Source organism: Zalophus californianus, chromosome 16 (assembly GCF_009762305.2).
Source record: "Zalophus californianus isolate mZalCal1 chromosome 16, mZalCal1.pri.v2, whole genome shotgun sequence".
Taxonomy (NCBI): Eukaryota; Metazoa; Chordata; class Mammalia; order Carnivora; family Otariidae; genus Zalophus; species Zalophus californianus.
The window spans coordinates 24,838,343-24,862,930 of record NC_045610.1 but is presented as its reverse complement, the minus strand read 5'-3'; the positions used below and the strand labels follow the sequence as shown (position 1 = coordinate 24,862,930).

General features: G+C 36.5%; 1 protein-coding gene across 3 annotated transcripts in view; it reads left to right on the top strand.

The window, feature by feature from the left end:
- USP32 (ubiquitin specific peptidase 32) overlaps positions 1 to 24,588 on the top strand; it is a 214,570-nt gene that overhangs the window by 161,772 nt on the left and 28,210 nt on the right. For 2 of the 3 annotated variants that reach the window (XM_035724553.1, XM_035724555.1), the window contains 10 exons: positions 9,012 to 9,207; positions 11,138 to 11,313; positions 11,847 to 11,987; positions 15,542 to 15,701; positions 19,323 to 19,477; positions 20,368 to 20,449; positions 21,508 to 21,582; positions 22,063 to 22,201; positions 22,458 to 22,563; positions 24,082 to 24,255. In XM_035724553.1, coding sequence (XP_035580446.1) covers positions 9,012 to 9,207; positions 11,138 to 11,313; positions 11,847 to 11,987; positions 15,542 to 15,701; positions 19,323 to 19,477; positions 20,368 to 20,449; positions 21,508 to 21,582; positions 22,063 to 22,201; positions 22,458 to 22,563; positions 24,082 to 24,255 — 1,404 coding nt within the window. The remainder of the gene's footprint in view (positions 1 to 9,011; positions 9,208 to 11,137; positions 11,314 to 11,846; positions 11,988 to 15,541; positions 15,702 to 19,322; positions 19,478 to 20,367; positions 20,450 to 21,507; positions 21,583 to 22,062; positions 22,202 to 22,457; positions 22,564 to 24,081; positions 24,256 to 24,588) is intronic. The other variant, XM_035724554.1, reaches the window with a different exon arrangement.

The following is a 24,588-nucleotide window of genomic DNA, read 5'->3' as shown; positions in this document are numbered from 1 at the left end:
ACCGAGAGGCCCTGGACGTCTGCTGTCGATTTTACAACTACACGATCTGTGCGTAGCGGGGGCAGCACGTCTCCGGCCTCCTGGGGGCTGCTCGTCCCCATGACGTGGCTGTTCCCACCCTTCTCTCTCCAGGCTCCTCCTGGGGGGGGGAAGCCACGGGGCCGAGACTCACCTCGGTCACACGGTTGGGGAGGAGCGATGGGGCGAGCGGGCAGAGAGTGGGTGGTGTGGAAGTGAGGGATGCCCCCCAATCCTTGCCCCCTTCCTGCTGCCTCCCGAAATGTGAATTCTCAGGGTCACCTCTGCCTCCTTTTCTCTCCCCTCCACATCCAAACAGCACTCTGGTCCTCTTTGTCTCCCCACCGTGGGTCTCTCATGTGCACCCTTCCCTTCAGTTATGGGGTCCCTCGCCCTGGGCTTTGCAGCCGCCTCCCTCCTTCCCCCTCTGGCACTGGAATCTTGCTGTGGCTTACCTGGGCCAGACCCTTCCTCTACTTTCAGAGGCTCCCCTGCAGCCTTTGCCCATAGCATTCCCAAACTGTGGTGTCCCGTGGAACACTGTCCCACGAGGTATTAGAAGGTTCCGTGATCCACCAGGCTTGGAAAACACCGGGCTAAATAAAGTTACACAGGTTTTGCAAAAAAAAAAAGAACAGTTACCTCCATCACAGGAGGTTATGAAGATTAGAGGAGTCGATACATGCTAAGCGTCTTAGAACAGTGTCTGGCACATAGTAAGTACTTAATAAGTATTAGCTAATAGTCTGAGAAAACAGTATAGGATAATAGTAGTGAGCTTGTACTCCCTGTGTTAGAGTCCTGGTCCTGCTACTTGTGGTATGACCTTGAACAAGTTACTTAGCCTTTCTCTGCCTCAGTTTCCTCATACAAACAACAGGGTTAATAATGATACCTATTTCAGTAGGGTTGTTACAAAGAATTAAATGAATTAACATATGTGAAGCACTTAGCCCCATGCCTGGCAAGTAGGACCCTATGTAAAGTTAAAGGAAGTAATGGTAGTAATACTAGCAGTGGTTTTAGCAAAGCAGTAGCAGTAGTAATTAGTGATTTACATTTGCCTTTTCAGTATATATGGCAATTTTGGCAAATGCTTTATTTAAGAAAAATAAATCGGTGTTTTTAATGTGTTGGATAATTTCCTCTGGGCTTAGTCTGCCCACCTAATAAGATATAAGTTAGCTTTAGTTAATGTCTTTTCATAAAATGGCATATTTGCTTATGTGAATTAGTAATTGTCTATGAGGGCAGACTGTATCTTTCAGACAGTAGCATGCCTAAATAGAGACTAAGGGAGCAGGAAAAATAAGCAGTCCTTTCTCAGAAGTGGTTTGCCTCAGATATGAATGATTGACTTGAGTTTGAATATTTGATCTGCTTATGAGATCTGTTCCTTTGATGAGCCGAAGTTTTTTCTACGATGTGAAATCTCCTTTTGTACAAATGTAAATGGGGAGAAATGATGAAATCTTTTCTGTTTGTCATCATTGTAGTATATATTGTTGTCTTCCCTCCTGTTTGAGAACTGAGGGAGCAGCTCTTACTACTCAATTACAGATTTTACTGTTTATTATGTATTATTGGTTGTTATGTGACTTTGGAGTTAGAAAGCACTTTAAGCACTTTTCTAAATTTACAAACAAAGCCTCTAAAGGGCCCTTTAGGTTTTGTAATTGCACAGAGTTGTATTAGGCAATTACTTTATTACCTGATCTAGATTTCTAGAGTTCAGGTCTCTTGACTCCTACCTTAGTACTTTTTCCATTACTCCATACTATCTTCCATTTTTCAAAAACCAGCATTGCAGACTAATGAAATGTAAAATTGGCATAACTAGTAGTTGTTTAAGTTCATTAATACTTGTAATATTCATATGTATAGAAAAAAGTAGCATCATCACTGATAGAGAAGAAAGTGAATCCTGACCCTTATTTTGGAACATCATTAACCACTGATACAACTCAAAAGAAATCATGACATGCTCAAAATAGAATTATCTTATATTAAAGTGCCACATAGCACTTTTAGAAATCATTGACTCAGAGAAGGAGGAAATTTTTCACCATTGGTGAAACTTGACCTACCTAGAGACCTATCTTCTGAAAACACAGGATAGTTGCTAATAGTTCCAGAACCAGAAGTCAGTAAAAACAAAACAAGACCCTTTGACATTTAAGGGGAAAATTTCTTGGAGCAACGGGAAATAACACTCAGAGCCAGTGGCTATGTATGTGACCATCCACAAACATGTAAAAGGAAAGTAGTCATAAGATTAGTCAACTGAAAATGTTGACAATTTCACTAAAAGCCAAGGGTGGAAGCAATGATCTGAAAAATAGGGCAGAGAAGGGGGAAGAAGAAAGAACCTGAGTGATGGTGACAGTTTCAGAGAGTGCCCAACACTGAGAGCAATAGATTCCTAGAATACAAAAGCAAGCCAGACAGTGAGAAGATAGACCACTATAGTTGGAACATTGGAAAATAAGTGAAGAAAAGCCTTTATTCTCTATCTAAAAAGGGTATCATTCACTGCGCCATGTTAAAAGTATATGGTATGGTGTGCAGTCACTGATGAAAGATTGCAGTCTCTGATAAGCTATTACAATTATTCTGTTGCTGAATTATTGTAAAACTCTAACAGATTTAATGCCTGGTAATATTTTTATCACCCCGTTTTCTTACCAATGATATCTGTAGATTTCATCCTAAGGACTTATCTGTTCAGAAAAGAAATAAGAATGGTTTCATGTAAATTTTCTTTAGAAATATAAGCTATATATAAGATTTCCAAAGCCTGGGCCAGTCAATTTTAAGTGTCTGCCCTCAGCTCAGGTCATAATCTGGGGTCCTGGGACCGAGCCCTGAGTTGGGCTCCCTGCTCAGCTGGGAGTCTGCTTCTCCCTCTCCCTCTGCCCCTTTCCCCCTCCCCCACTTGTGCAGCTCTCTCTCTCTCTCTCTCTCAAATAAATAAATAAATCTTTAAAAAAAATTTTAAATACAATTCCAAATATTTCTCTTTGAAATTCTGTTAAATGTCAAACTCACAAAAATGAAACAAGAGGAAACCAGAGAGGGAGACAGACTATAAGAGACTCTTTTTTTTTTACATTCTTTCTTTTTTTTTAAATTTTATTATGTTATGTTAATCACCATACATCATTAGTTTTTGACGTAGTGTTCCATGATTCATTGTTTGCGTATAACACCCAGTGCTCCATGCAGAACGTGCCCTCTTTAATACCCATCACCAGGCTAATCCATCCCCCCACCCTCCTCCCCTCTAGAACCCTCAGTTTGTTTCTCAGAGTCCATAGTCTCTCATGGTTCGTCTCTCCCTCCGATTTCCCCCCCTTAATTTTTCCCTTCCTGCTATCTTCTTTTTTTTTTTTTTAACATATAATGTATTATTTGTTTCAGAGGTACAGGTCTGTGATTCAACAGTCTTACACAATTCACAGCGTTCACCATAGCACATACCCTCCCCAGTGTCTGTCACCCAGCCACCCCATCCCTCCCCCCCCACTCCAGCAACCCTCAGTTTGTTTCCTGAGATTAAGAATTCCTCATATCAGTGAGATCGTATGATACATGTCTTTCTCTGATCCTCAAAAAGTTGAAAATAGCGCTACCATACAACCCAGCAATTGTACTTCTGGGTATTTACCCCAAAGGTACAAATGTAGGGATCTGAAGGGGTACGTGCACCCCGATGTTTATAGCAACAATGTCCACAGTAGTCAAACTATGGAAAGAGCCAAGATGTCCATCGACGGATGAATGGATAAAGAAGATGTGGTATACATAAGAGACTCTTAATCTCAGGAAACAAACTGAGGGTTGCTGGAGTGCAGGGGGGTAGGAGGGATGGGGTGGCTGGTGATGGATATTGGAGAGGGTATCTACTATGGTGAGCGCTGTGAACTGTGTAAGACTGGTGAATCACAGACCTGTACCCCTGAAACAAATAATACATTATATGTTAATAAAATTTTTTTAAATAATAAAAAAATGTCAAACTCAGAGGAAAGCTTGAAGAAATTTTTTACTCAAGTGGAATTAAAGGAGACCCAATCTTCCTCAAAATTTATTAATACATATTTTTTAAAAGTATCTTATAGTACATAAACAAACTTGAATGGAATAGAGAATTGAATATAAATTCTAAAAAGAGTTGCCTGTCAAGTCCACATGATAGTTATGTGGACATCATTTAAGTTCAAGAACACTTGTAGCAGAAATAAAGTGATTTTCCTGTAGGATAATGAAGTGACCTGCTAGAAGACTTTAATTTTTCAAGTTATTCTTTCAAAATGGCTATCTTATTAGTTTTACTCCATCTTTATAGGAAAGAAGCAAATGACCCAAAGGTTCATTAAAATCTGAAGCTTTTTAAAAAGCAAGTTCCAGAGCAAGTAGTACATTCAGTAAGAAATCAGTTACTACTATACTCTCAGCGTTTGGAGCACGTTATGAAAACACATCCTCACTAGGGCAGTGGTAATCAATTTTGACTGCGTAATAGGATCACATAAAGGCCTTTACAAAAAAAGGAAGAAAAGAAATGCCTCTGTTCCGCTCCAGACCAAATAAATCAGAAAGCATAATTGAAAAAAAAAGATTGAATTAATATAAATAAGTCATCTTGTTTACTGAAAATTTCTTTTGAAACTTAATTTAAATTGAATCCATTTTCGTTGGTATGGACTCGACATCAGAAAAGCTGTGAGACAATCAATATTATCTTTAAGAAATTGCCATGAAATCCACACACTGAAGGCCAAACATAGGATTAATAATATAAATTACTCAAGCCTAATTTACATTTCAGCTTCTTTAGCCATAGGTTATTTTTGTTCTGTTGTCCATACAATTTTGATTTCTTTGGTGCATAGTCTAATTTAAAATACTGATGGGGGCGCCTAGCTGGTTCAGTTGGTAGAGCATGCAACTGTTGCTCTCCGGGTCATGAGTTCAAGCCCCATGTTGGGCATAGAGCTTACTTAAGAAAAGAATAAATCCTAATGCCCAAAATTCATATTTAATGTAGATTCCCAGTTTTTAGTCATTTGTGTACTATGGCCATCATATTTTGCCATATAATGCCCATAAAATTATTTGCTTAATATGTTTATTTAAATTACTTTATCATTTTTATGTAAATAAATATTTTTAAAATAAACTTTATATCAGTATCTTAAATAAAAAATCAGTGTCACACTCCAGAAATAGAAGGTCAAAATAAAAATAAATTCAGTGAAAATATCAAATTCCAGCTAAATAGTATTGCCCTTTGAAGACTAGTATTAAGATCTGTTCTCTGTTAAAAAGAGAAATGATCAAGTGTTCATTAGCAGATCAAGTATTAGATTAGCACATTAAAAAAAAAGATTAGCACATTAGTACCAAATGGGGACCCTTTCCTTGAAGTAATTAGAGGATTGAGAGAGAATTGATAGGGACTAACTTTTTCACTGTGAACTAGGTTATTTAATACCCAGAATAATCTGGTACCTTTCCCATACTTTAGGAAACTTATTGACAGAAGATGCCAACATTAGGATCTGTTATAAAGAATCCATATGCTTCTGAATTGAAGTTTTAACACTTGATATTTTAAAAAATGTAATCCCAAAAGTCAGTTGGTCTGTAGAAAGGGACCTAGGTTTTATTCTCATTCTTCTTGCCACTCTTTCAGTTAAAGGCACTGAAATTTCTTCGGAGCTGTCTTCTGAAGGATCTACAGATTGATAGTATTCACCTGGCTTATAGATAAGAGAGGAGAAAGCATCTAATAAAATGTTGATCCAGTGTCTCTCTGCGCTAAAATTAGGGATGCTCTAATTGCATTAAAAGAAACTAAAGCCCCCACTGTGCAATTGCTATGCTGTTACTTGGAGTTCGTCTTTTAAATTGGATATTTTTCTTGGGTTGGGTCATTTGCTTTATAAGCAGTGCCTCCAGTAATCAGTTTTCTCCATAAAATGCATGTCAGTGTTTACTGAATGCAACTTGAGTTCTTCTCCCCATGCTATTGCAAATCTCCTCAGATGCCTGTGGGACCTTGTTTCACTGGTAAATCCCTTTAGTCTTTCTCTTTACCCTGTCAGTTACAAATATCCTGATCTTCTAAAAACATTCATAGATAAATGTTCTCAGAATCTTATCGTTCTGTTTTTCTATCACTAAACTTAGTAGAAAATAATTCTGTGCTAATAGTCTCTGCTTCTGGTACTGTACTCCTGATTTTTCTTCCATCATCAGATTCAGTGACCTTCCAGATTCTTACATTGCCTATTTTGTAAATTTTGTTCTCTCCTTATTCTACATACACCATGTTCTTATTCTTCAGGAAGGCTCTTGAGCTTCAAATTTTTATATTCTGCCTCTTTTTCTGTCCTGACCACAAGACTCAAGTGTCCAGGTAACTCAAACAAGAATATCCCAAAATAAGCTCATTCCCCAAATGATCCCATTAACTCATATACTTTATCTTATAAAGGTGCCAACTCCCATCTAATCATCTACACCAGCACCTCAGGTTCTACCTGGAGTTATCTTTGCTCCTCTTTCATACACAATTAGTTGTCAAATTTTTTCACCTCCTACATATCCTTAATCCATGTTCTTCTCTCCATCTACTTATTTCTGGATCTAGCTTTATGGATTAGTACCTTATCATCTCTTGCCTTGAATTATTATAGGAGCCACTTTTTTTTTAACACTTTATTTTTTTTAAAAAAAATTATTTATATTTATTTTAGAGAGAAGAGACCTCGCAGGGAAGGGAGAGGCAGAGGGAGAGTGAGAGCGAATCTCAAGTAGACTCCCTGCTGAGCAAGGAGCCTGACACAGGGCCTGATCCCACAACCCCGAGATCATGACCTGAGCTGAAATCAAGAGTTGGATGCTTAACCGATTGAGCCACCCAGGCGCCCCATTACAGGATACCTCTAACTTGTGTCTCAGTTTTCCATTTCTGCCTCTAGTCCTTTCTGTAGAGTACTTTTTGAAGTAAAAAATGGATTATACTGTTCCGTTTGAAAGCCTCTCACAGAAAAATCCTGTGAAAATAAGCTAAGTGAAAGAAAAACTATATGCTGTGTTTCAAATGTAATACCTGGGTGCCTGGGTGGCTCAGATGGTTAAGTGTCTGCCTTTGGCTCAGGTCATGGTCCTGGAGTCCTGGGATCGAGTCCTGCATCGGGCCCCCTGCTCCTTGGGAGACTGCTTCTCCCTCTGCCTCTCTCTCTCTCTCCCTCTCTCTGTCTCTCATAAATAAATAAATAAAATCTTAAAAAAAAAAGAAAAACTATAAAAAATAAAAATTAAAAAATAAAATGTAATACCTGTTTTATAGCAACCAGAATGATAGTTCACATTTACTAAATGCGAGGCACTTTACATATGTTGCTCATGAAATCTTCACAGTAACTCTGAGGTAGATACTAATATTATCCTGATTTCTACCCATGAAGAAACTGAGGCTTAGAAATTTACTTATTGTGGGGGCTCCTGGGTGGCTCAAGAGTCAGTTAAGTATCTGACTCTTGATCTCAGCTCAGGTCTTGATCTCAGAGTAGTGTGTTCAATCAAGTCCTGTGTTGGGCTCCATGCTGGGTGTGGAGCCTACTTAAAAAAAATTATTGTGAAAGTTCACATAGCTGGTAAGTCAGAAAGCTGCCCTTAATTCCAACTATATACTGCACACTATTTTTTACATGTACGTGTATGTTTTCAGTCACAAAAAAATAAAGGAAACATCAAAATATCAACTGTAGTTAATGCTAAATGATGGGGTCATTTGGCATATTTGTGATATTTTTCTATATTTCCTACAGTGACAATATAATCTGTAATAATAAAAAGAATAAATATTATTTAATTTTTTAATATAAGAAAAAACCTTCCATGATTTTCAGTTTTCAACAGAATAAAGCCTAAATTACCTTGTGTTCGGGGCACCTGGGCTGCTGGCTGGCTGGCTCAATCGGTAGAACATGCGACTCTTGATCTCAGGGTCATGCTTTTAAGGTCCACATTGGATGTAGAGCTTACTTTAAAACATAATAAATAAACAGGGGCACCTGGGTGGCTCGGTTGAGTGTCTGACTGTTGATTTTGGCTCAGGTCGTGATCTCAGGGTCAGGAGGTCGAGACCCATGTTGGGCTCCGCACTTGGCAGGTAGTCTGCTGGGGATTCTCTCTCCCTCTCCTTCTGTTCCTCCCCTCCCTACCCCCACCCCCTGCTTCCCTCTGCAATAATAAATAAATAAATCTTTAAAAAATAAATAAACAGGGGTGCCTGGATGGCTCAGTCAGTTGAGTGTCTGCCTTCAGCTTGGGTCGTGATCCCAGAGTGCTGGGATGGAGCCCCGCATGGGGCTCCCTGCTCATCTGGGAGCCTGCTTCTCCCTCTCCCTCTGCCTGCTGCTTTGCCTATTTGTGCTGTCTCTCTGCCTCTCTGTCAAATTAATAAAATCTTAAAAGATTAAAAAAAGATTTTTTAAAAAAATTAAATAAACACATACATACGTACATCACTCACTCACTTTCTGTCAGAGTCCTTTGCAGTATGTGTTCCCAGTCTGCGTTACCAATTTTATTTATACACACTCTTCCCCTTGGAAAAAACTAAAATTTAGTTATACATTAAAATGTTCTTAATTGGGGTACCTAGGTGGCTCAGTCATTAAGCGTCTGCCTTCAGCTCAGGTCATGATCCCAGGGTCCTGGATCGAGCCCAGCACTGGGCTGCCTGCTCAGTGGGAAGCCTGCTTCTCCCTCTCCCACTGCCCCTGCTTGTGTTCCCTCTCTCACTGTCTCTCTCTGTCAAAAAATAAATAAAATCTTAAAAAAAAAGTTCTTAATTGGCAGTAGCTAACTACAGGAGGATTAGAAGCGATAGGTAATTTGGGGATTCATTTTTGAAGGCTGCTTAGTTCTTGGATTATTAAATTGTACCTTTTAATCTCTTACTTCGTGATTTTTAGGATGCCAGCCCTGTTGTAATTGAGCCATCATCTGTTCTGAATGGAGGAAAATACTCATTTGGAACAGCAGTACATTGTATAGAGCAGAGTGAAGATAGAATCGGAGGAGGCAGCCTCACTTACGTGAATACCACAGAAGAGAAATTTTCAGACAACATTTCTTCTGCATCTGAAGCCTCAGAAACTGCTGGCAGTGGTAAGTATGGCTTGTTTCCCATAAAGTTTATTGAGGGTCATGTCTTAAAGGAGTATACTTTGTCAGAAATGTGCTTCGTAGGATATAATCAGGTTTCTATTCACAGAAATAAGTTTTCAATGAAATGGTCAATTATAAAATTCCTGAATACATTAGTAGCTTTACAAAGAGAAACTCTTCTATATTCTACTTCATTAATCTCTCAATTTGAAAATATGTTCACTGTTGGGGCGCCTGGCTGGCTCAGTCAGTAGAGCATGCAACTATTGATCTCAGGGTTGTGGTTCAAGGCCCATGTGGGGCATGGACCTCCTTAAAATAAGTAAGTTCATTTGTAAAAAAAAAAAAAAAGAAGAAAAAAAATACTTTCACTGTTTTCATTGATTAAAGCTACTTCTTTCTGTATTGCTATTATTTTGTCAATAATTTGGAAAGACAATTTTTGAGAAAAGACTGTTTTTGAGAAAATCTAAAATTCCATCTCCGAGACACTCTCTGCCTTCATTGGATTAAATGCACCCTCATATCAGATTCTACAGACATTTCAGGCTGGAATTGGGGGATTATTTTGTTAAACTATTGAGAAAAAGTCATAATGCTTCCCATAATCCCCTACAGTCTTTGGTAGGACTAAAACTAAAAACTAAAAAAACACTAAAACTCAATGTTTCTACACATTTGGGGAAAATACTTTGATGTTTGTGGCATAGTTGAGTTGAGCTGATCCTTCTGCTGATAACAGTGGCAGTGCTCTCAACCTTACTCTGTTGTTATTTCATCTTTGAGATCTGGCAAATTGGACAGATCTAGCATCCTCTCTACAAAGTTCTTTGTAGAATCTACTCCTTCTTGTTCCCCATCTGACATTACAGCGATCATTCAGCAGTCCTAGAAGTTCTGTCTCTGATGAGCTTTAACACCAAGATTATTTTTAACCCTCTCTAAGGTCCTTTTTGATACGTGCTTACCCTGACCTGTGCTACCCATAGGCTGAGCAGTGCCGCAGACAAAAGGTTTAAAGTGACTGATGGCTAGAATGTTTACTCAGTTGATGGCTAGAATGGTTAGTCTGTAGTTCAGAGTTGAAAAAGCTTAAAATACCATTGAGGTTCACAACTCTTAAGTCATCATTAATCATTTTTCTGTGTGCATTTTTCTATTGTAACCTGGCATGCCTTCCTTTGAAATAAATTTATTAGGGAAGTTCCCTCCTCTCTGGCACTCTTCTGTTACAGTTCTTGTTTTAGCTCCTTCCCTTTGGTTTAGAGACTTCTTATGACCAATCTACTAAGAACATTTGGAATGTGTTTACAGGTGAAAAAAAAGAATTAAGGGTGACTGTGTGAGATCCCAGGTATTTGACCATACCTCTTCCTTTTCTATCAGAGGATGTATAATTCTTGTGAATTATTAGATATTTTAGGATGCTGGCCAAATGTTCATTTGGTAACTGTTGGTTTTTTGGGGGGTTTTTTGTTTTTTTAGATTTGTATTTATTTATTTTAGAAAGAGAGCATGTGAATGGGGTTGAGGGGGACCAGGGCCAGGGGGAGAGGGAAAGAAAGAATCCCAAGCAGACTCCACGCTGAGCTGAGCGTGGAGCCAGACGTGGGGCTGGATCTTACAACCCTGAGATCATGACCTGAGCTGAAATGAAGAGTCGGACACTTAACCGACTGCACCAGTCAGGCGCCTCATTTGGTAACAGTTTTTAAAGCTTTTCTTCCACCTAGTGTTACGGTAGGTATTGTCCAGAAGGATGACGTCTGTATTTCCTATCTTCTGCAGAGTTATCAAAATCTTATACTGTACTGACCTGCCAACAGAAAAATAGCATTAATCTAATACATGGACATTGAGTTCATATCTTCAAGCCTATTTATGTATAATAACTAAAAATAAAGAGATTCCATCCTCTTTTCCCTTACAGGCTTTCTGTATTCTGCCACACCGGGGGCAGATATGTGCTTTGCCCGACAGCATAACACGTCTGACAATAATAACCAGTGTTTGCTAGGAGCCAATGGGAATATTTTGTTGCATCTCAATCCTCAGAAACCAGGGGCTATTGATAACCAGCCACTAGTAACTCAAGAACCTGTAAAGGTAGGTGATACGACATCTATGTAAAACAATTCTCTTTCAAAAAAGTGGCAAATAAATTTCATTCTAGAGGTTTTAATGTATAGCATGACATTCGTACATTCATGGTTCATTAAATTAACCTGTTGGAGATGGAAATCTCTGCACAGTATATTTCTGTGAGGATATTTTATGATTTAGTAATTGCATAGAAGCAGTGTAGTAATCCTTAGAAATATTCTTACTTATTAGGACAGCTACTTTGAAAATGTAGTTTTATGTGTATGTGGAATTTTTTTCCAAAATAATAATTTCTAAGCCAGTCTCATTTCCAAATGCTCTAGTGATTTTTCAAATGATTTGCCTTGAGTTCTCTTTCTTAAATAATTTATTTCGAAAGTTAAAAATAAAAATCTCGTTTAGAAAATTACTTTCCGATAACATGAAACTGAATAGTGACATATGTGTTTGTTCTCCTGTGTCTAGATTTTGTTAAAACACGAGACTATAATACTAAAAATATTAAATATCAACATTTGTATTCCGTTCTTTCTAAGGCTACATCATTAACACTAGAAGGAGGACGATTAAAACGAACGCCACAGCTGATCCATGGAAGAGATTATGAAATGGTCCCAGAACCTGTGTGGAGAGCGCTTTATCACTGGTATGGAGCAAATCTGGCTCTACCCAGACCTGTAAGTATAACCAGTGGTGCTTTATGAAAGGAACAGTCCTGGTTGGGTCTTCCATTACTTTTCTATATGAATCTCACTATCCACAAATTAGTTCTTACTAATGGCAACAGAGTACTCAGTACCTGTAAATTAGTTGAACAAAATTGAGATTTCTTTACATTTATTCATTCATTTATTCATACATTCACCGAGCACTGTATTAGTACCAGCTCTACAATGATGTGCCTGTGGGAGTGGGTGGCTTACCTGGAGCGGAGGGAGTAGTCACTGGACTAAATAAAGTCAAGGGATTGTGAGGCTAGGCTATTAAATAAGTCATCCATATAAACGCAGACTTTAGGATAATGTAGGGCTTAGGCTGGAGCAGAAGTCTGAGAGCCGGTGCTGAAAAGTTCAGTGAATATAGGGGAAGTGGTGCAATGATTACTTCTGAGACTGTTATCTTTATTAACCACACAGGCATCCATTTAGGGGTTGGTTCATCCCATAGTTGTTGGTGGATTTTTGTGTTTTGTCTTTTTGAGGGAAGGACACAAAAATGATCATAACAGGGTGATAACAGGAATCCAAGGCAAGTGAATTCTGATTGTTGCCATTACTAGGATGAGTCATTGAGAGCATAAATAAAATGCTCTAAAGTAATTTAAAAGACTTGAAGTATATAATATCACAATATTAGCGAGTTAACTATACCATTATACTGTTGGGCTTAGGATTCATACCCTGAATACTCTTTGTGTTGTCAATGCAGTAAAATACTTCGTAAGAAGGTTCTTTTTGTAGATCAAGAAACACTCTCCCTCATATAATGTCCCAGATTGAAATTTCTTACACCAGAAAAGTTTGCATAAATGAGATACAGTAACTTAGATCACTTCCAAAGAGAGGAAGAAGTCTGCTGTAAAGCCTTAGTCTATAATTTTGATGTTGACTTTGACTAATAATTATGTTTATTAAAAATTGTGTTTAAGTCGGAAACAGGAATTTGGGCTTTGTGTTTGTTGGCTCCAAAAGGTTCCTACTGTATTTGGCATCAGAACTCCTAGAAGATACATACAAATACGAATGTACATAGATACATAAACATACATATACTTTATTTATTGGGAGGTGGGGTAGTCCTTCAGTTAGTCACTTAATTTCTGGGACTTTCCAGCTTTATCTTTATATTCTATATCTGGGAAAACATTGTGATAATTGTGTTTGACATATATATAGTTTGATGTTTTAGAGCCTGCCTAGATTTGGATTACCAGTGTCCCAATCTCTAAACCTTAGTTTCTTCCTCTTCTCTAAAATGAACATGACCGTATCTATTTCATTAGAGTTGTTTTGATAATTAAATAATACATACAATTAGCACAGCATCTGATTTATAGTAAGTGGTCAGCAAATGCTGACAGTTGCTAATAGCATCATCATCGTCATCTTCAGAGCCTCACACAAGGTATGTTTTTTACATTGATGCCAGACAAATATTAAAATAATTTTACTAGATCAAAGCTGCATTTGCTAGCTTGATAGAATTTTTTTCATCTCTAAATATGACACATTTGCCTGATTTCAGGAAAAAATGCTGCAAAAAACATTTAAAATGGTATTTTCAGGGCTCCTGGGTGGCTCAGATGGTTAAGCGTCTGCCTTCGGCTCAGGTCATGATCCCGGGGTCCTGGGATTGAGCCCCACATTGGGCTCCCTGCTAGATGGGAGCCTGCTTCTCCTTCTCCCTCTGCCTCTCCCCCTGCTCATGTTCTCTCTCTCCCTCTGTATCTCTGTGTCTCAAATGAATAAATAAAATCTTTTTAAAAAAAGGACAATAAAATAAAATGGTGTTTTCAGGTAGAGAATACTAAATGTATTGCCATAGCAAGGTTAAAAGTGAATGCTTTCACCTTCATACTTACATAAGTCATACTACTTATTTAAAAATATCTTTGGGGTGTCTGGGTAGCTCAGTCGGTTAAGCATCCAACTCTTGATCTCAGCTCAGGTCTTGATCTCAGGGTTTTTTCCAAATGTGTGATCTCTTTAAGGCAAATTCTTGCACACGGAATTGCATCTATTGTTTGCCAGTTGCCACTGAAGTTAACAAATTCAAAGACAAGAATAATTAAAATGTAAATAAATATGTGTTTTTGTATGTTTGTGCATAAGAATTTGTTAATTTGTAATTTTTCACAAAATCATTTATCTTGGCAAACAAGATGCATATTATAAAAACTACTTCATTATCAGTTCAAATTCTGCCAAAGGTATGTTTTTATGTAGCCTGACAACTACCGATACTGAATTATTAATCTTGCCTCAAATCATATTAAACTGAAATCATAAGAAATTATGGTTGGCTTTGTAGCTATTAGTACCTGTCTAGAAGTGGACAGACTTCGTCCAGCAGTCTTAGAGGAGAATACCAGGGAGAGCCCTTTTACTGCTTATCATTTAAGTAGGATTTGAAAAAGCTCCCGAATGGAACTTTTCAAGTGCCATACTGTAGCATATCAGAATATGCAGAATACTTTTAAGAAAAAGTCCTAATTGTTTGGTTTGTAGCATTGTTTTCATTTGGTTCTTTACTGCCCCCTCTTGATACTGAAAAATGCTCTATTGCAGAAGACATTGGTTACTAGGGCAGAAGGAAATAAAATAAAACCTGATCACTTGGACTGTTAAAGATTATGTAGGATTTTATGTTTTAAAGTATGTTAATCCTGCTATCCTTTTGGAATACTAAATTGATAATGTTCTACTCTTAAAACTCTTGGAGCAGTATTTTTATAATGAAATGTTTTCCTGTGTCTTTGGGCTGGCAAGCACATTATTGGAGGGGGTTACTGAAAAATCCTGTTTCAACATGAATCTCAATTTCGTTCACCCACTGTAATTGTCTTTATCATAGACAAAAATATATTGAGCAAACCAGTTACAGTAGAACATAGCAAATTTTTATATGAAAACATTTTTATCCTTACTACTAATATAAGAAATAAAATTTTAAGCAAATTTATAATATTCTTTATATGTGTTAAAGAAACAGGGTATTTTCAAATGATGTCCACTGATAAGGTTTTATGAGAAATATGTTCATAAATTTCTGAGAATATTATAAATTGCTACACTTTGGCTGGCAAAATAACTTAGATAGTTAATGATATGGCCTTCCATACTTTTTGACTTACAACTCCAGACCTAAGAATTTGTCCCTTAAAGGACATCATTTATATACATGAAGTATGTAAAAGTGAAAAGAATTATAGTGTGAAGGGAATAGAATTATAGATAATATTTAGGATTTTTCCCCTTAATTTCACTGTTACTTGCTTTTAAATAAAAGAGGAGAAAATAATCACCAGGAGTTCTAATCTTGGAAGATAGGTTTAGGACCAGGAGCCTGAGAGTATTTAAACCCATGTAATTTAAATCTATGAATCTTTGTAATCTAACATAGGTAGTGAACCTATTGAACATTTTAGTTTAAAAATAAATCTCAGAAATTCGGTAAAAAATGACGTTTTGTTTCTTTTATAGTGATCACATTATATCTTTTATAACAATAGGTGATCAAGAATAGCAAGACAGAAATCCCAGAGCTGGAGTTATTTCCTCGATATCTTCTCTTTCTAAGACAGCAGCCTGCCACTCGGACACAGCAGTCTAACATCTGGGTGAATATGGGTATGATGAGCCTGAGAATGTTTCCTCAGCATTTACCAAGAGGTAACTTAAGAATGCAGCAAGAATACCATACATCTCTTTCAAAAACAAAAACAACCAAGTTGCTCAAAGTCTGGTGCCACTGTACTAACACATATTCCCATCTACTTTCATACAGAATCAGTAAATCATCTGTGGGGCTTAGATCTATGGTCATGCGCAAGACTAGATGGGGTAGTGGCAAAGTCTCATCATCAAACTGAGAATTGTTTCCTTTTCTGGTTTGTAAGCATACAAAGAAAAGAAGCCATTATAAATTATTTGTCCTAAGTTAGAATCTGCCAGTCAATGACTGACTGGTCTTTTCAACTCCACTCAAATATCTGAAAAGTAATTTCTTTCACAATATCATATTTCTGTTTATTTGTTGGTGTTTTGGGGGACTCTTGGCAAAACATGATACATTTCTCATGCTTGGTCCAAGGAGTCTTTATAAGAGACAGATAATATAAAGTGAAGAATATATTTTTGAAAATTAAAATGGCACATTTGCTTTGAAAAACATCAAGCCTAGCAATGAATCATGGAACACTACATCAAAAACTAATGAGGTAATATATGGTGATTAACATAACAATAAAAATTTAAAGAAAAAAACATCAAGCCTATCAAAATGACATATAAGTTCCCATTTTAATGTATTACATGCAGAAAGTTCCCTTTGATTTCTTTGTGAGGTTAAATTTTATTGACAGGCAGGACTTGCTCTATGCTTTTGCTTTGCAAATATTTGACATTGTTCTTCAGCAGAAATAATGAGTTATACATTTACACAAAGTCTTACTTTGTGTAACAATGCCAGAATGTTATTAATATAACTTAGGATGCAAGAACTACCTTTGAACCCAAACCAACCCTATGAGCACCATTCCTCCTTTGAAATCAAATAGTTTGTCTTCCTTAAAGGTTATATTCACATAAGATATTGGATATTCTTACACATATTGTTTGGTAAGAATTATAGCAAAGCATTGGCTTCTGCCTGACCAAACTTGGGAAAATGTCAAAATCGAGGAGCAGTGAAATAGAATCACTATGAAACATTCTTAATTTAATTTTCCATTGAATAAAAATATTCACCTTGCTTCCATGGCACCCATAGCATATATCTTTCTCAATTCTCTTTGAAAGATAACATGAGAAGCAAGATGTGTTGTTGCGCTTTTAGTAAGTACTCTTTGTAACTCTTGTGCTGATCCTAGATTTTTGCTGCTTCTGTAAATTCCACTAGATTTGTTAGTGCTATTCAAAAACACAAAATTATGTGTAATAAGTGGCTGCCTGCTTAATGAGCTATGCTATAAAAACTGTCTAGAATTCAAATAAATTTCTTATGTGGCTTACAACAAGAGAAATTGACTTGGACACTACACTTGCAAATGCTTCTAAATCCTTGAACTGGGTAGTTATGCTCCAAATTTATTCTTAATTTGAAATTTTATTCCTTACTAATTAATTCTGAAATCAATCATTAGTCATTTTGAAGTTTATGAAAATACGCTTTCTTGCTGTAATCTTATAACTAATCCTCTGATGTATAATTGGAAAATTTTGTTCTTTTATTTTCTGTTAAGAATTATCCTTTGCTTGCTATCTGATAGTAAAATATTTGCTAGTCTATTTGCTAGGTTTAAAAATTGATCATGGTTGGGTTTTGTTCTGCCATAACTTATTTTTCATCTTTCTCATTACTCAGTGTATTAGGGCTGTTTACTAGACTCTTTTATTACTTCTGAAGTGATGGGTGTACAAACTGTGACACAGTTAACAGTGACTTAAACATAGCCTTGTGACAGATAAGGCTACAGGGTCTTTGTTTCTCATATGGTTTTTCAGCCTGTTGGAGGTGAGTGAATTCTTTTTGCAAGCTCTTTAAAAAGCGGATGATAGGAGCGCCTGGGTGGCTCAGTTGTTAAGCGTCTGCCTTCGGCTCAGGTCATGATCCCAGGGTCCTGGGATCAAGCCCCACGTCTGTCAGAATCCCTGCTCATCTGTCAGAATCCCTGCTCAGTGGGGAGTCTGCTTCTCCCTCTCCCACTCCCCTTGCTTGTGTTCCCTCTTTCACTGTGTCTGTCTCTGTCAAATAAATAAAATCTTTAAAAATAAAAAAAGCAGATGATACCAATACTTTTCTCTGCTTTGTTTAGTAGGTGAAGATTCAAAGGCATTTAATAAGAGGAAAAAAGCTGAGTCTCCTTTGGACGGGTAGAAAATTACCTGGCATGTATAATTGTACCCTAGATGGATTATATTGATATGCTATGTTTATTTTTGTTTGGGGTTGCTCGGTAAACTATAACCTACTATAGCTAGAGAGGACCATTTTAAGCTACAGCTCTTGCCTGGGTTTTTGGCTGAATAGTAAACCAAGGTTTAGTTAATTGTATTAGCAACCTGTTTTTGACTTCCATAATCTCTTGTTGCTTCATCCCCCTTCTCTTTTGAAGTAGGTGGTTAAACTTGATATATTCTTTCTTCACTTATCTCTCTTTCCCCTTATTACCATTCTTTTTGTTTCTTGAGCCCTCTTGCAATTCACGATCATTTCTGCTGTCATCTTATTTTGCAGGCAGGTTATATGGTTTTCCTGCCTCCTGCCTTTTCAGCGGGGCAATTTTTTTTGTCATGGGAACGTTCTTGGTTTCACTTTAAACTCTGGCCATTGTAGAGTCTCTGCCTATTTAGAATTTTAAGTAAAAGTTTCTTGTGTAATTGTACTTCTGTGCCTGGTATTTGGGGCACTTAATTACTGGGAGTGATGGGATTAGTAATTCAAAGACAATTTATTTTAAGAAAGTGGGTCATGTTGTTAAATAACAAAAATTCAACCAAGTAAATTTGAAAGATCTAATTGGCTTTATTAATTGATTTATGAATCTGGCAACGTCCCTTCTAGCAAGTAGAGGGGTGCTCCCAAGAGCTACAGAAAAAAGGAAAAAAAGTGTTAGGTAGAGAGGGAGTGGAAAAAAGGAAACTCTTCACAAAGATTCCATTGTTTTAAGCAAGGTCTCCCTTTTAAAGGGAATAGTAGGGTCTATCAATAAATTTCCTAGTACTGACGAAGAAATTCCCATGTTGACCGGTTAAAGGTTACATTTCTAGGGGTTTGAAACTGCAGTTAGGTCAGGTATTAATAAGTCTTAGTTTACTGACTTAGAGCTTTAACATAAGTGATCCCATTTTGGGCCAGTGGTTTTCTTTTTAATGAATTCAATTTTCTGTGGAATTCTTTTTAGTGAATCCAATTATCTGTGGAATTCAAATCCAGTCCCATATGATCTTCCCCATTCTTACATTGAATATTGATTTTGCTATTGAGTGTGACCCTGCTGAGGGCAGCCAAGATACCGTGTCTATTGTTGATATTTGCCACTCCTCTTGGGATCCAAATACTACCTGTTACTTGGGCTTCTGGTTTTGTTGCTCTTCCTTCCAAAGTTAAGGGCTTTGAACTTAACACAGCTGGTCTCCTATCTTAATTTTAAAGCTTCTTAATTTATAAAATTATTAAGCCTATAATTCTCATTTCTCATCATTACTTCCTAAAACAGTCATTGCTGAATGGGGTGCTTTTTTTTTTTTTTACATCTACCTTTTTCCTTACTATGATTACCTTGACCATAGGAAATGTACCTTCTCCGAATGCGCCATTAAAGCGGGTCTTAGCCTATACAGGCTGTTTTAGTCGAATGCAGACCATCAAGGAAATTCATGAATATCTGTCTCAAAGGCTACGCATCAAAGAGGAAGATATGCGCCTGTGGCTCTACAACAGTGAGGTAAGTCATTTCCTGTTGTAAGGTGACTTGTACACATGCTGAAAAAGATCCAAACAGTACAAAAGTATATAGTGAAAATTCTTCATTCTCATTCTCTGACCCCTGTCTCCCATCCTCCTCAGAGGTAGTGCTATTAATTGGTTATATATTCTTCCTAACACATGCAGTATGTTTTCAGATTATACTCTGAAATTGGATCATAAGATATGCAGTTTTAACCTGTTCTCTATTCCATTGTTCCCTCTTTATATCTTCCTGTGATCACCATTGAGAGGCAGTATAGTATAATAGTTAAGAGCACTGTTCCTGGAGCCACGCTGCCAGGGATTAAATCCTGGCCCTACCACTTGTTTACTTGTATAATCCAGAGCAAGTCACTTAACTGTCTCAATTTTCTCATACATAATAGTATCTCCCTTAGAATTAAATAACTTAGTTTTGTGAGCACAAACAAAAACATGTAATTCTACTGTAGGACTTTGATTTTATATTTTTGGTTCCTGGTAAGTTTCATCTTGATCATAAGCATGTTTACTGAATTTCATACTAGATACTAAAGAAAATTTCTTTTGTACAAGTGCTTCAGAAAATCTAAATCTCAATGAATTTTGGGTTGGTGTGTGATGAGTCTTCTGATCTCCCCAAAATTCTGTTATAATTTTGTTTTAGAGCATAAAGTATTTGTTTATAAAGCAGACATTGTTTTTCTCTCATTTTGCCACCTAAATTATAAATATTTATGAACAACTATAATATGCAAAATATCTGTCACATGAGTTATGGAAATACAAGGACATGTTTAATTGTTTTAATTATCATTCATTTTTATTTCCTTTTCAAGTTTAGTTTAGTAATCAAATTAACAAAATCATTTCCTCCTCCATACACAGAATTACCTTACTCTTCTGGATGATGAGGATCATAGATTGGAATATTTGAAAATCCAAGATGAGCAGCATCTGGTTATTGAAGGTATAAGATGGAAGCATGCATCTATATTAGGTTTTAGGGAAAGAATTTAAAGATTTAGTTACTAATAATCTGTTTTATAATTTTTCTATTATTTGATCATTATATTCTTTATAGTAAAGAAAAACCATTAAGCTCTTATGTAATCCTACATACTATCTAGATTGCTTTAAAAGAAAAATATGTCTGCATTCATTGGTTGGCAAGGAATAGAAACATTGGGTAGAAACAAGTGAATTCAGTTATAAATTTATAAAATTTCAACCTGCCTTTTTGAGTTTGAGTAAGAAAACTAACTTTCTGGCATAGTTAGTGGCAGAGGCTTTCATTAGTCATCAAACGCTGGTCACTCGCCACACATAGATTTACACACTGACATGGACATGTCACTGTAAACTTAAAAATGTATCTTTTCCCTTCAAGATTTTTGGAAACACTGCAGACTGCCTTTGTATTAAAATAAATAGATTATAACACCCAGTGCTCCATTCAATACCCGCCCTCCTTAATACCCATCACCAGGCTAACCCATCCCGCCACCCCCCTCCCCTCTAGAACCCTCAGTTTGTTTCTCAGTCCATAGTCTCTCATGTATTGAATGGAGCACTGGGTGTTATATGCAAACAATGAATCACGGAACACTACATCAAAAACTAATGATGTAATGTATGGTGATTAACATAACATAATAAAATTTTAAAAAGTTGAAAAAATAAATAAAATAGATTATTCTAACAGTTGTCATAATTTAAGAAGGAATTGTGATAATTCTAATGCATTAAGTTTAAGAGCTTTAATTACTTCTATAGATGTTTGAGTATAATTATAATTCAGGTTGGTAATTGAGGGAATAGCTTACTAATGAATTCTAATCAAGTGGCTATGAAGTCCCCAATATAAAGAATTGGAATGGTTTCAGAATCAATTACTAAAATTAACTCAATTTTTTTTTCAGTTTCTGATTTAGAAACAAGAAATTTTTTTTTTTTAAACAGAAGCAATTGAGTGGGTGTGATTTGAATGGGTAAGAAATTAACACGTTCTTCTCTCTGTCTTTCCAGTTCGCAACAAAGATATGAGTTGGCCTGAGGAAATGTCCTTTATAGCAAACAGTAGTAAAATAGATAGACACAAGGGTAAGTCTCTGGTTAATTATTTCTAAAGAGATTATCTTAAAATTATTCTTTTTTTCTTTCTCAGCTATTGAAGTGTTAACAACTTCTGGCTTTCTAGTTCAAAATTGATTAGGACCCCTTTTTCTTTTTCCTGGAGTATCACAATTTTTTTTTCTAACCTTGCAATTAAATAATTTATATATTTTTAAAGACATAATACACTGGAGAGGATTGTTTGAATTGTAAAAAACTATCTTAGCACTAGTTAAAGAGAATCTTTGCTAGTTTTAGATTACAAATGAGCTTGGATTATCATGATTGCCAGTGACTGTCTATGAAAAACCTTCTCTACTTTGGCATTACAAGACCAGATAAAGAAGTATTAGCTCCATTTAGCTGATTAAAAAAAATTATAAAAATCATTGCATCAAATACAAGTAACTGATCTGCCTGCGACATCTTACTATAGTTAGGCTTCCTTCTCATAATTGTTTGTTCCAGTTCCCACAGAAAAAGGAGCCACTGGTCTGAGTAACCTGGGAAACACTTGCTTCATGAACTCAAGCATCCAGTGTGTTAGTAACACACAGCCACTGACACAGTATTTTATCTCAGGGAGACATCTTTATGAACTCAACAGGTAGTACTTCTTGGTTCATTACCCTCTCTTTATGACTTTGATATGAACCCACTATCACTTAAATCTCTTTCTTCACCCCGGGGGAGAAAAGACTTATCTTATTTGCCCTATTTAGTATGAAATAAGGGGCAAGGGATACTTCTCTTGTTTTAAAAAGAAATTTTGATGTGAGAAAATAGATGCTAGACATTTCTATGCCCATGTGATTGTGATTTTTGAGAACCTTTGGTAACAGATTTTCCTCTCTAACTTCTAGGACAAATCCCATTGGTATGAAGGGGCATATGGCTAAATGCTATGGGGATTTAGTACAGGAACTTTGGAGTGGAACTCAGAAGAATGTTGCCCCATTAAAGCTTCGGGTAAGCAGATTAAAATAATACAAATGTATTAAGTCCTAAGCAGTTGTTTAAGTAACTGATTTTTTTCTACCTGCTTTTTATGTTTAGCTTTTTAGCTTTAGTTTAACTAATGTGTTTTAGATCTTTCATGAGACATAAACTAGGTGTCAAATATTTTTACTTGCTCAAATATATGTAAAATGCTGCTATAGGTGTAGTGTTAGGAAATGATCAAAGTCATAGTCTAAATTTGGGATGTCATTCAGTTTACTAATTTATCAAATATATGTATACATAGTAAATCTTCCTTTGTTAGTCCTTTACTGTTAGCGATATTTTAACTGCAGGGTATACCTCTGAGCATAGTAAATGATACTGATACATTTTTAACATTACTAAGATAATTAGTTCTATCTATAGAATTGTTTTTTAAGATTTTATTTATTTATTTGACAGAGAGAGAGAGGGCCAGAGAGGACAAGCAGGGGGAGTGGCAAGCAGAGGGAGAGGGAGAGGGAGAAGCAGGCTCCCCGCTGAGCAGGGAGCCCAATGTGGGGTTCAATCCCAGGACCCTGGGATCGTGACCCAAGCTGAAGACAGATGCTTAACCGACTGAGCTATCCAGGTCCCCCACCTACAGAATTTTAAAAAGCAGCAAGAGGGGCACCTGGGTGTCTCAGTCGATTAAGCATCCAGCTCTCTCAACTCAGGTCTTGATCTCACGGTGATGGAGTTTAACCCCCACATTGGGCTCCACGCTGGGCATGGAGCCTAATTTAAAAATAATTAATTTAATTAAAAATAAAAAGCAGAAAGAAAGTATATTACTGAAATTCATGGATACAAATTTTATATTATATGTAGTAAAGTTAGGATTATTATTTTTTAGGATTATTTTTTATCTTTAAAAACAACACAAAAACTTTTTAGATTAAAAATTAATCATAATAACTAAAACTTTGACTACTTAACCACTTCCAAGCACTATTACTTTATGTGTATTAACTCATTTAATCTTCTAAATAATCCTAAAATGTAAAGCAATATTATTATCCTCATTTTATGGCTTAGGAAACTAAGGCTCAGGGCAGTTAAACAGCTTGCCCAAGATTATAAGCTAGTTAGTAAGTCCTCACAGTTAAACACAAGGCTATTCTGCCTCTAACAATAAAAGTTAGGATACAAGACTAGAAGAGTTAACTGTAAAAGAAAACTGTAACAGGAACTTTTTCAATGAGAGCAAAAGCTATTTTAATATTTGTGTCCTACCTGTCTTAAATAATATCTGTGTACCTAAAGAACTGTTTGCTTATATGATACTGAACTGGGACACAGTATTGGCCAAAATACCTTTTTTTCTTTGTCATTTGAGATTAAGACTAGAAAGATTTCGTGATTATTCAAAATATATTTGCTGAAATCAAGGCAGACTAAATACTGTTTACCTTCTCATAATGCCTCTGAATGAATGATGGGGCATGTTCATTCCAAATTTTATGGGGTAGCAAATAATGAGTTTGATTCCTGTTATATTTATAGTGGACCATAGCAAAATATGCTCCCAGGTTTAATGGGTTCCAGCAACAAGACTCCCAAGAACTTCTGGCTTTTCTCTTGGATGGTCTTCATGAGGATCTCAACCGAGTCCATGAGAAGCCATATGTGGAACTGAAGGACAGCGATGGCCGACCAGACTGGGAAGTAGCTGCAGAGGTTTGTCAGTTTTGAATTTCTAATGTAAGCAGTAGATCAAATGTTCTGGCCATAAATGTGTGTTGCACAACGTAAATGCTAGCTAAACTATTCTATGATCAGAATTGTACTGTGGAAGTGAAGGAATTTATATTTCTCTGTTTAATTCTTGTTCAGTAACACCAAAACAAAGCATCTTTAATGCAAGTTTTAAAATGTTGCCTTTTTACATTGTAAACTTTTGGGAAAGAATGTAGGAATAATTATTCAGTAGAACTTGGAGTCCCCATAATTGCTAAAATAATGTGTACAGTGACCAATAGGCATGTTTTATCTGCCTTTTAATGGATAAAG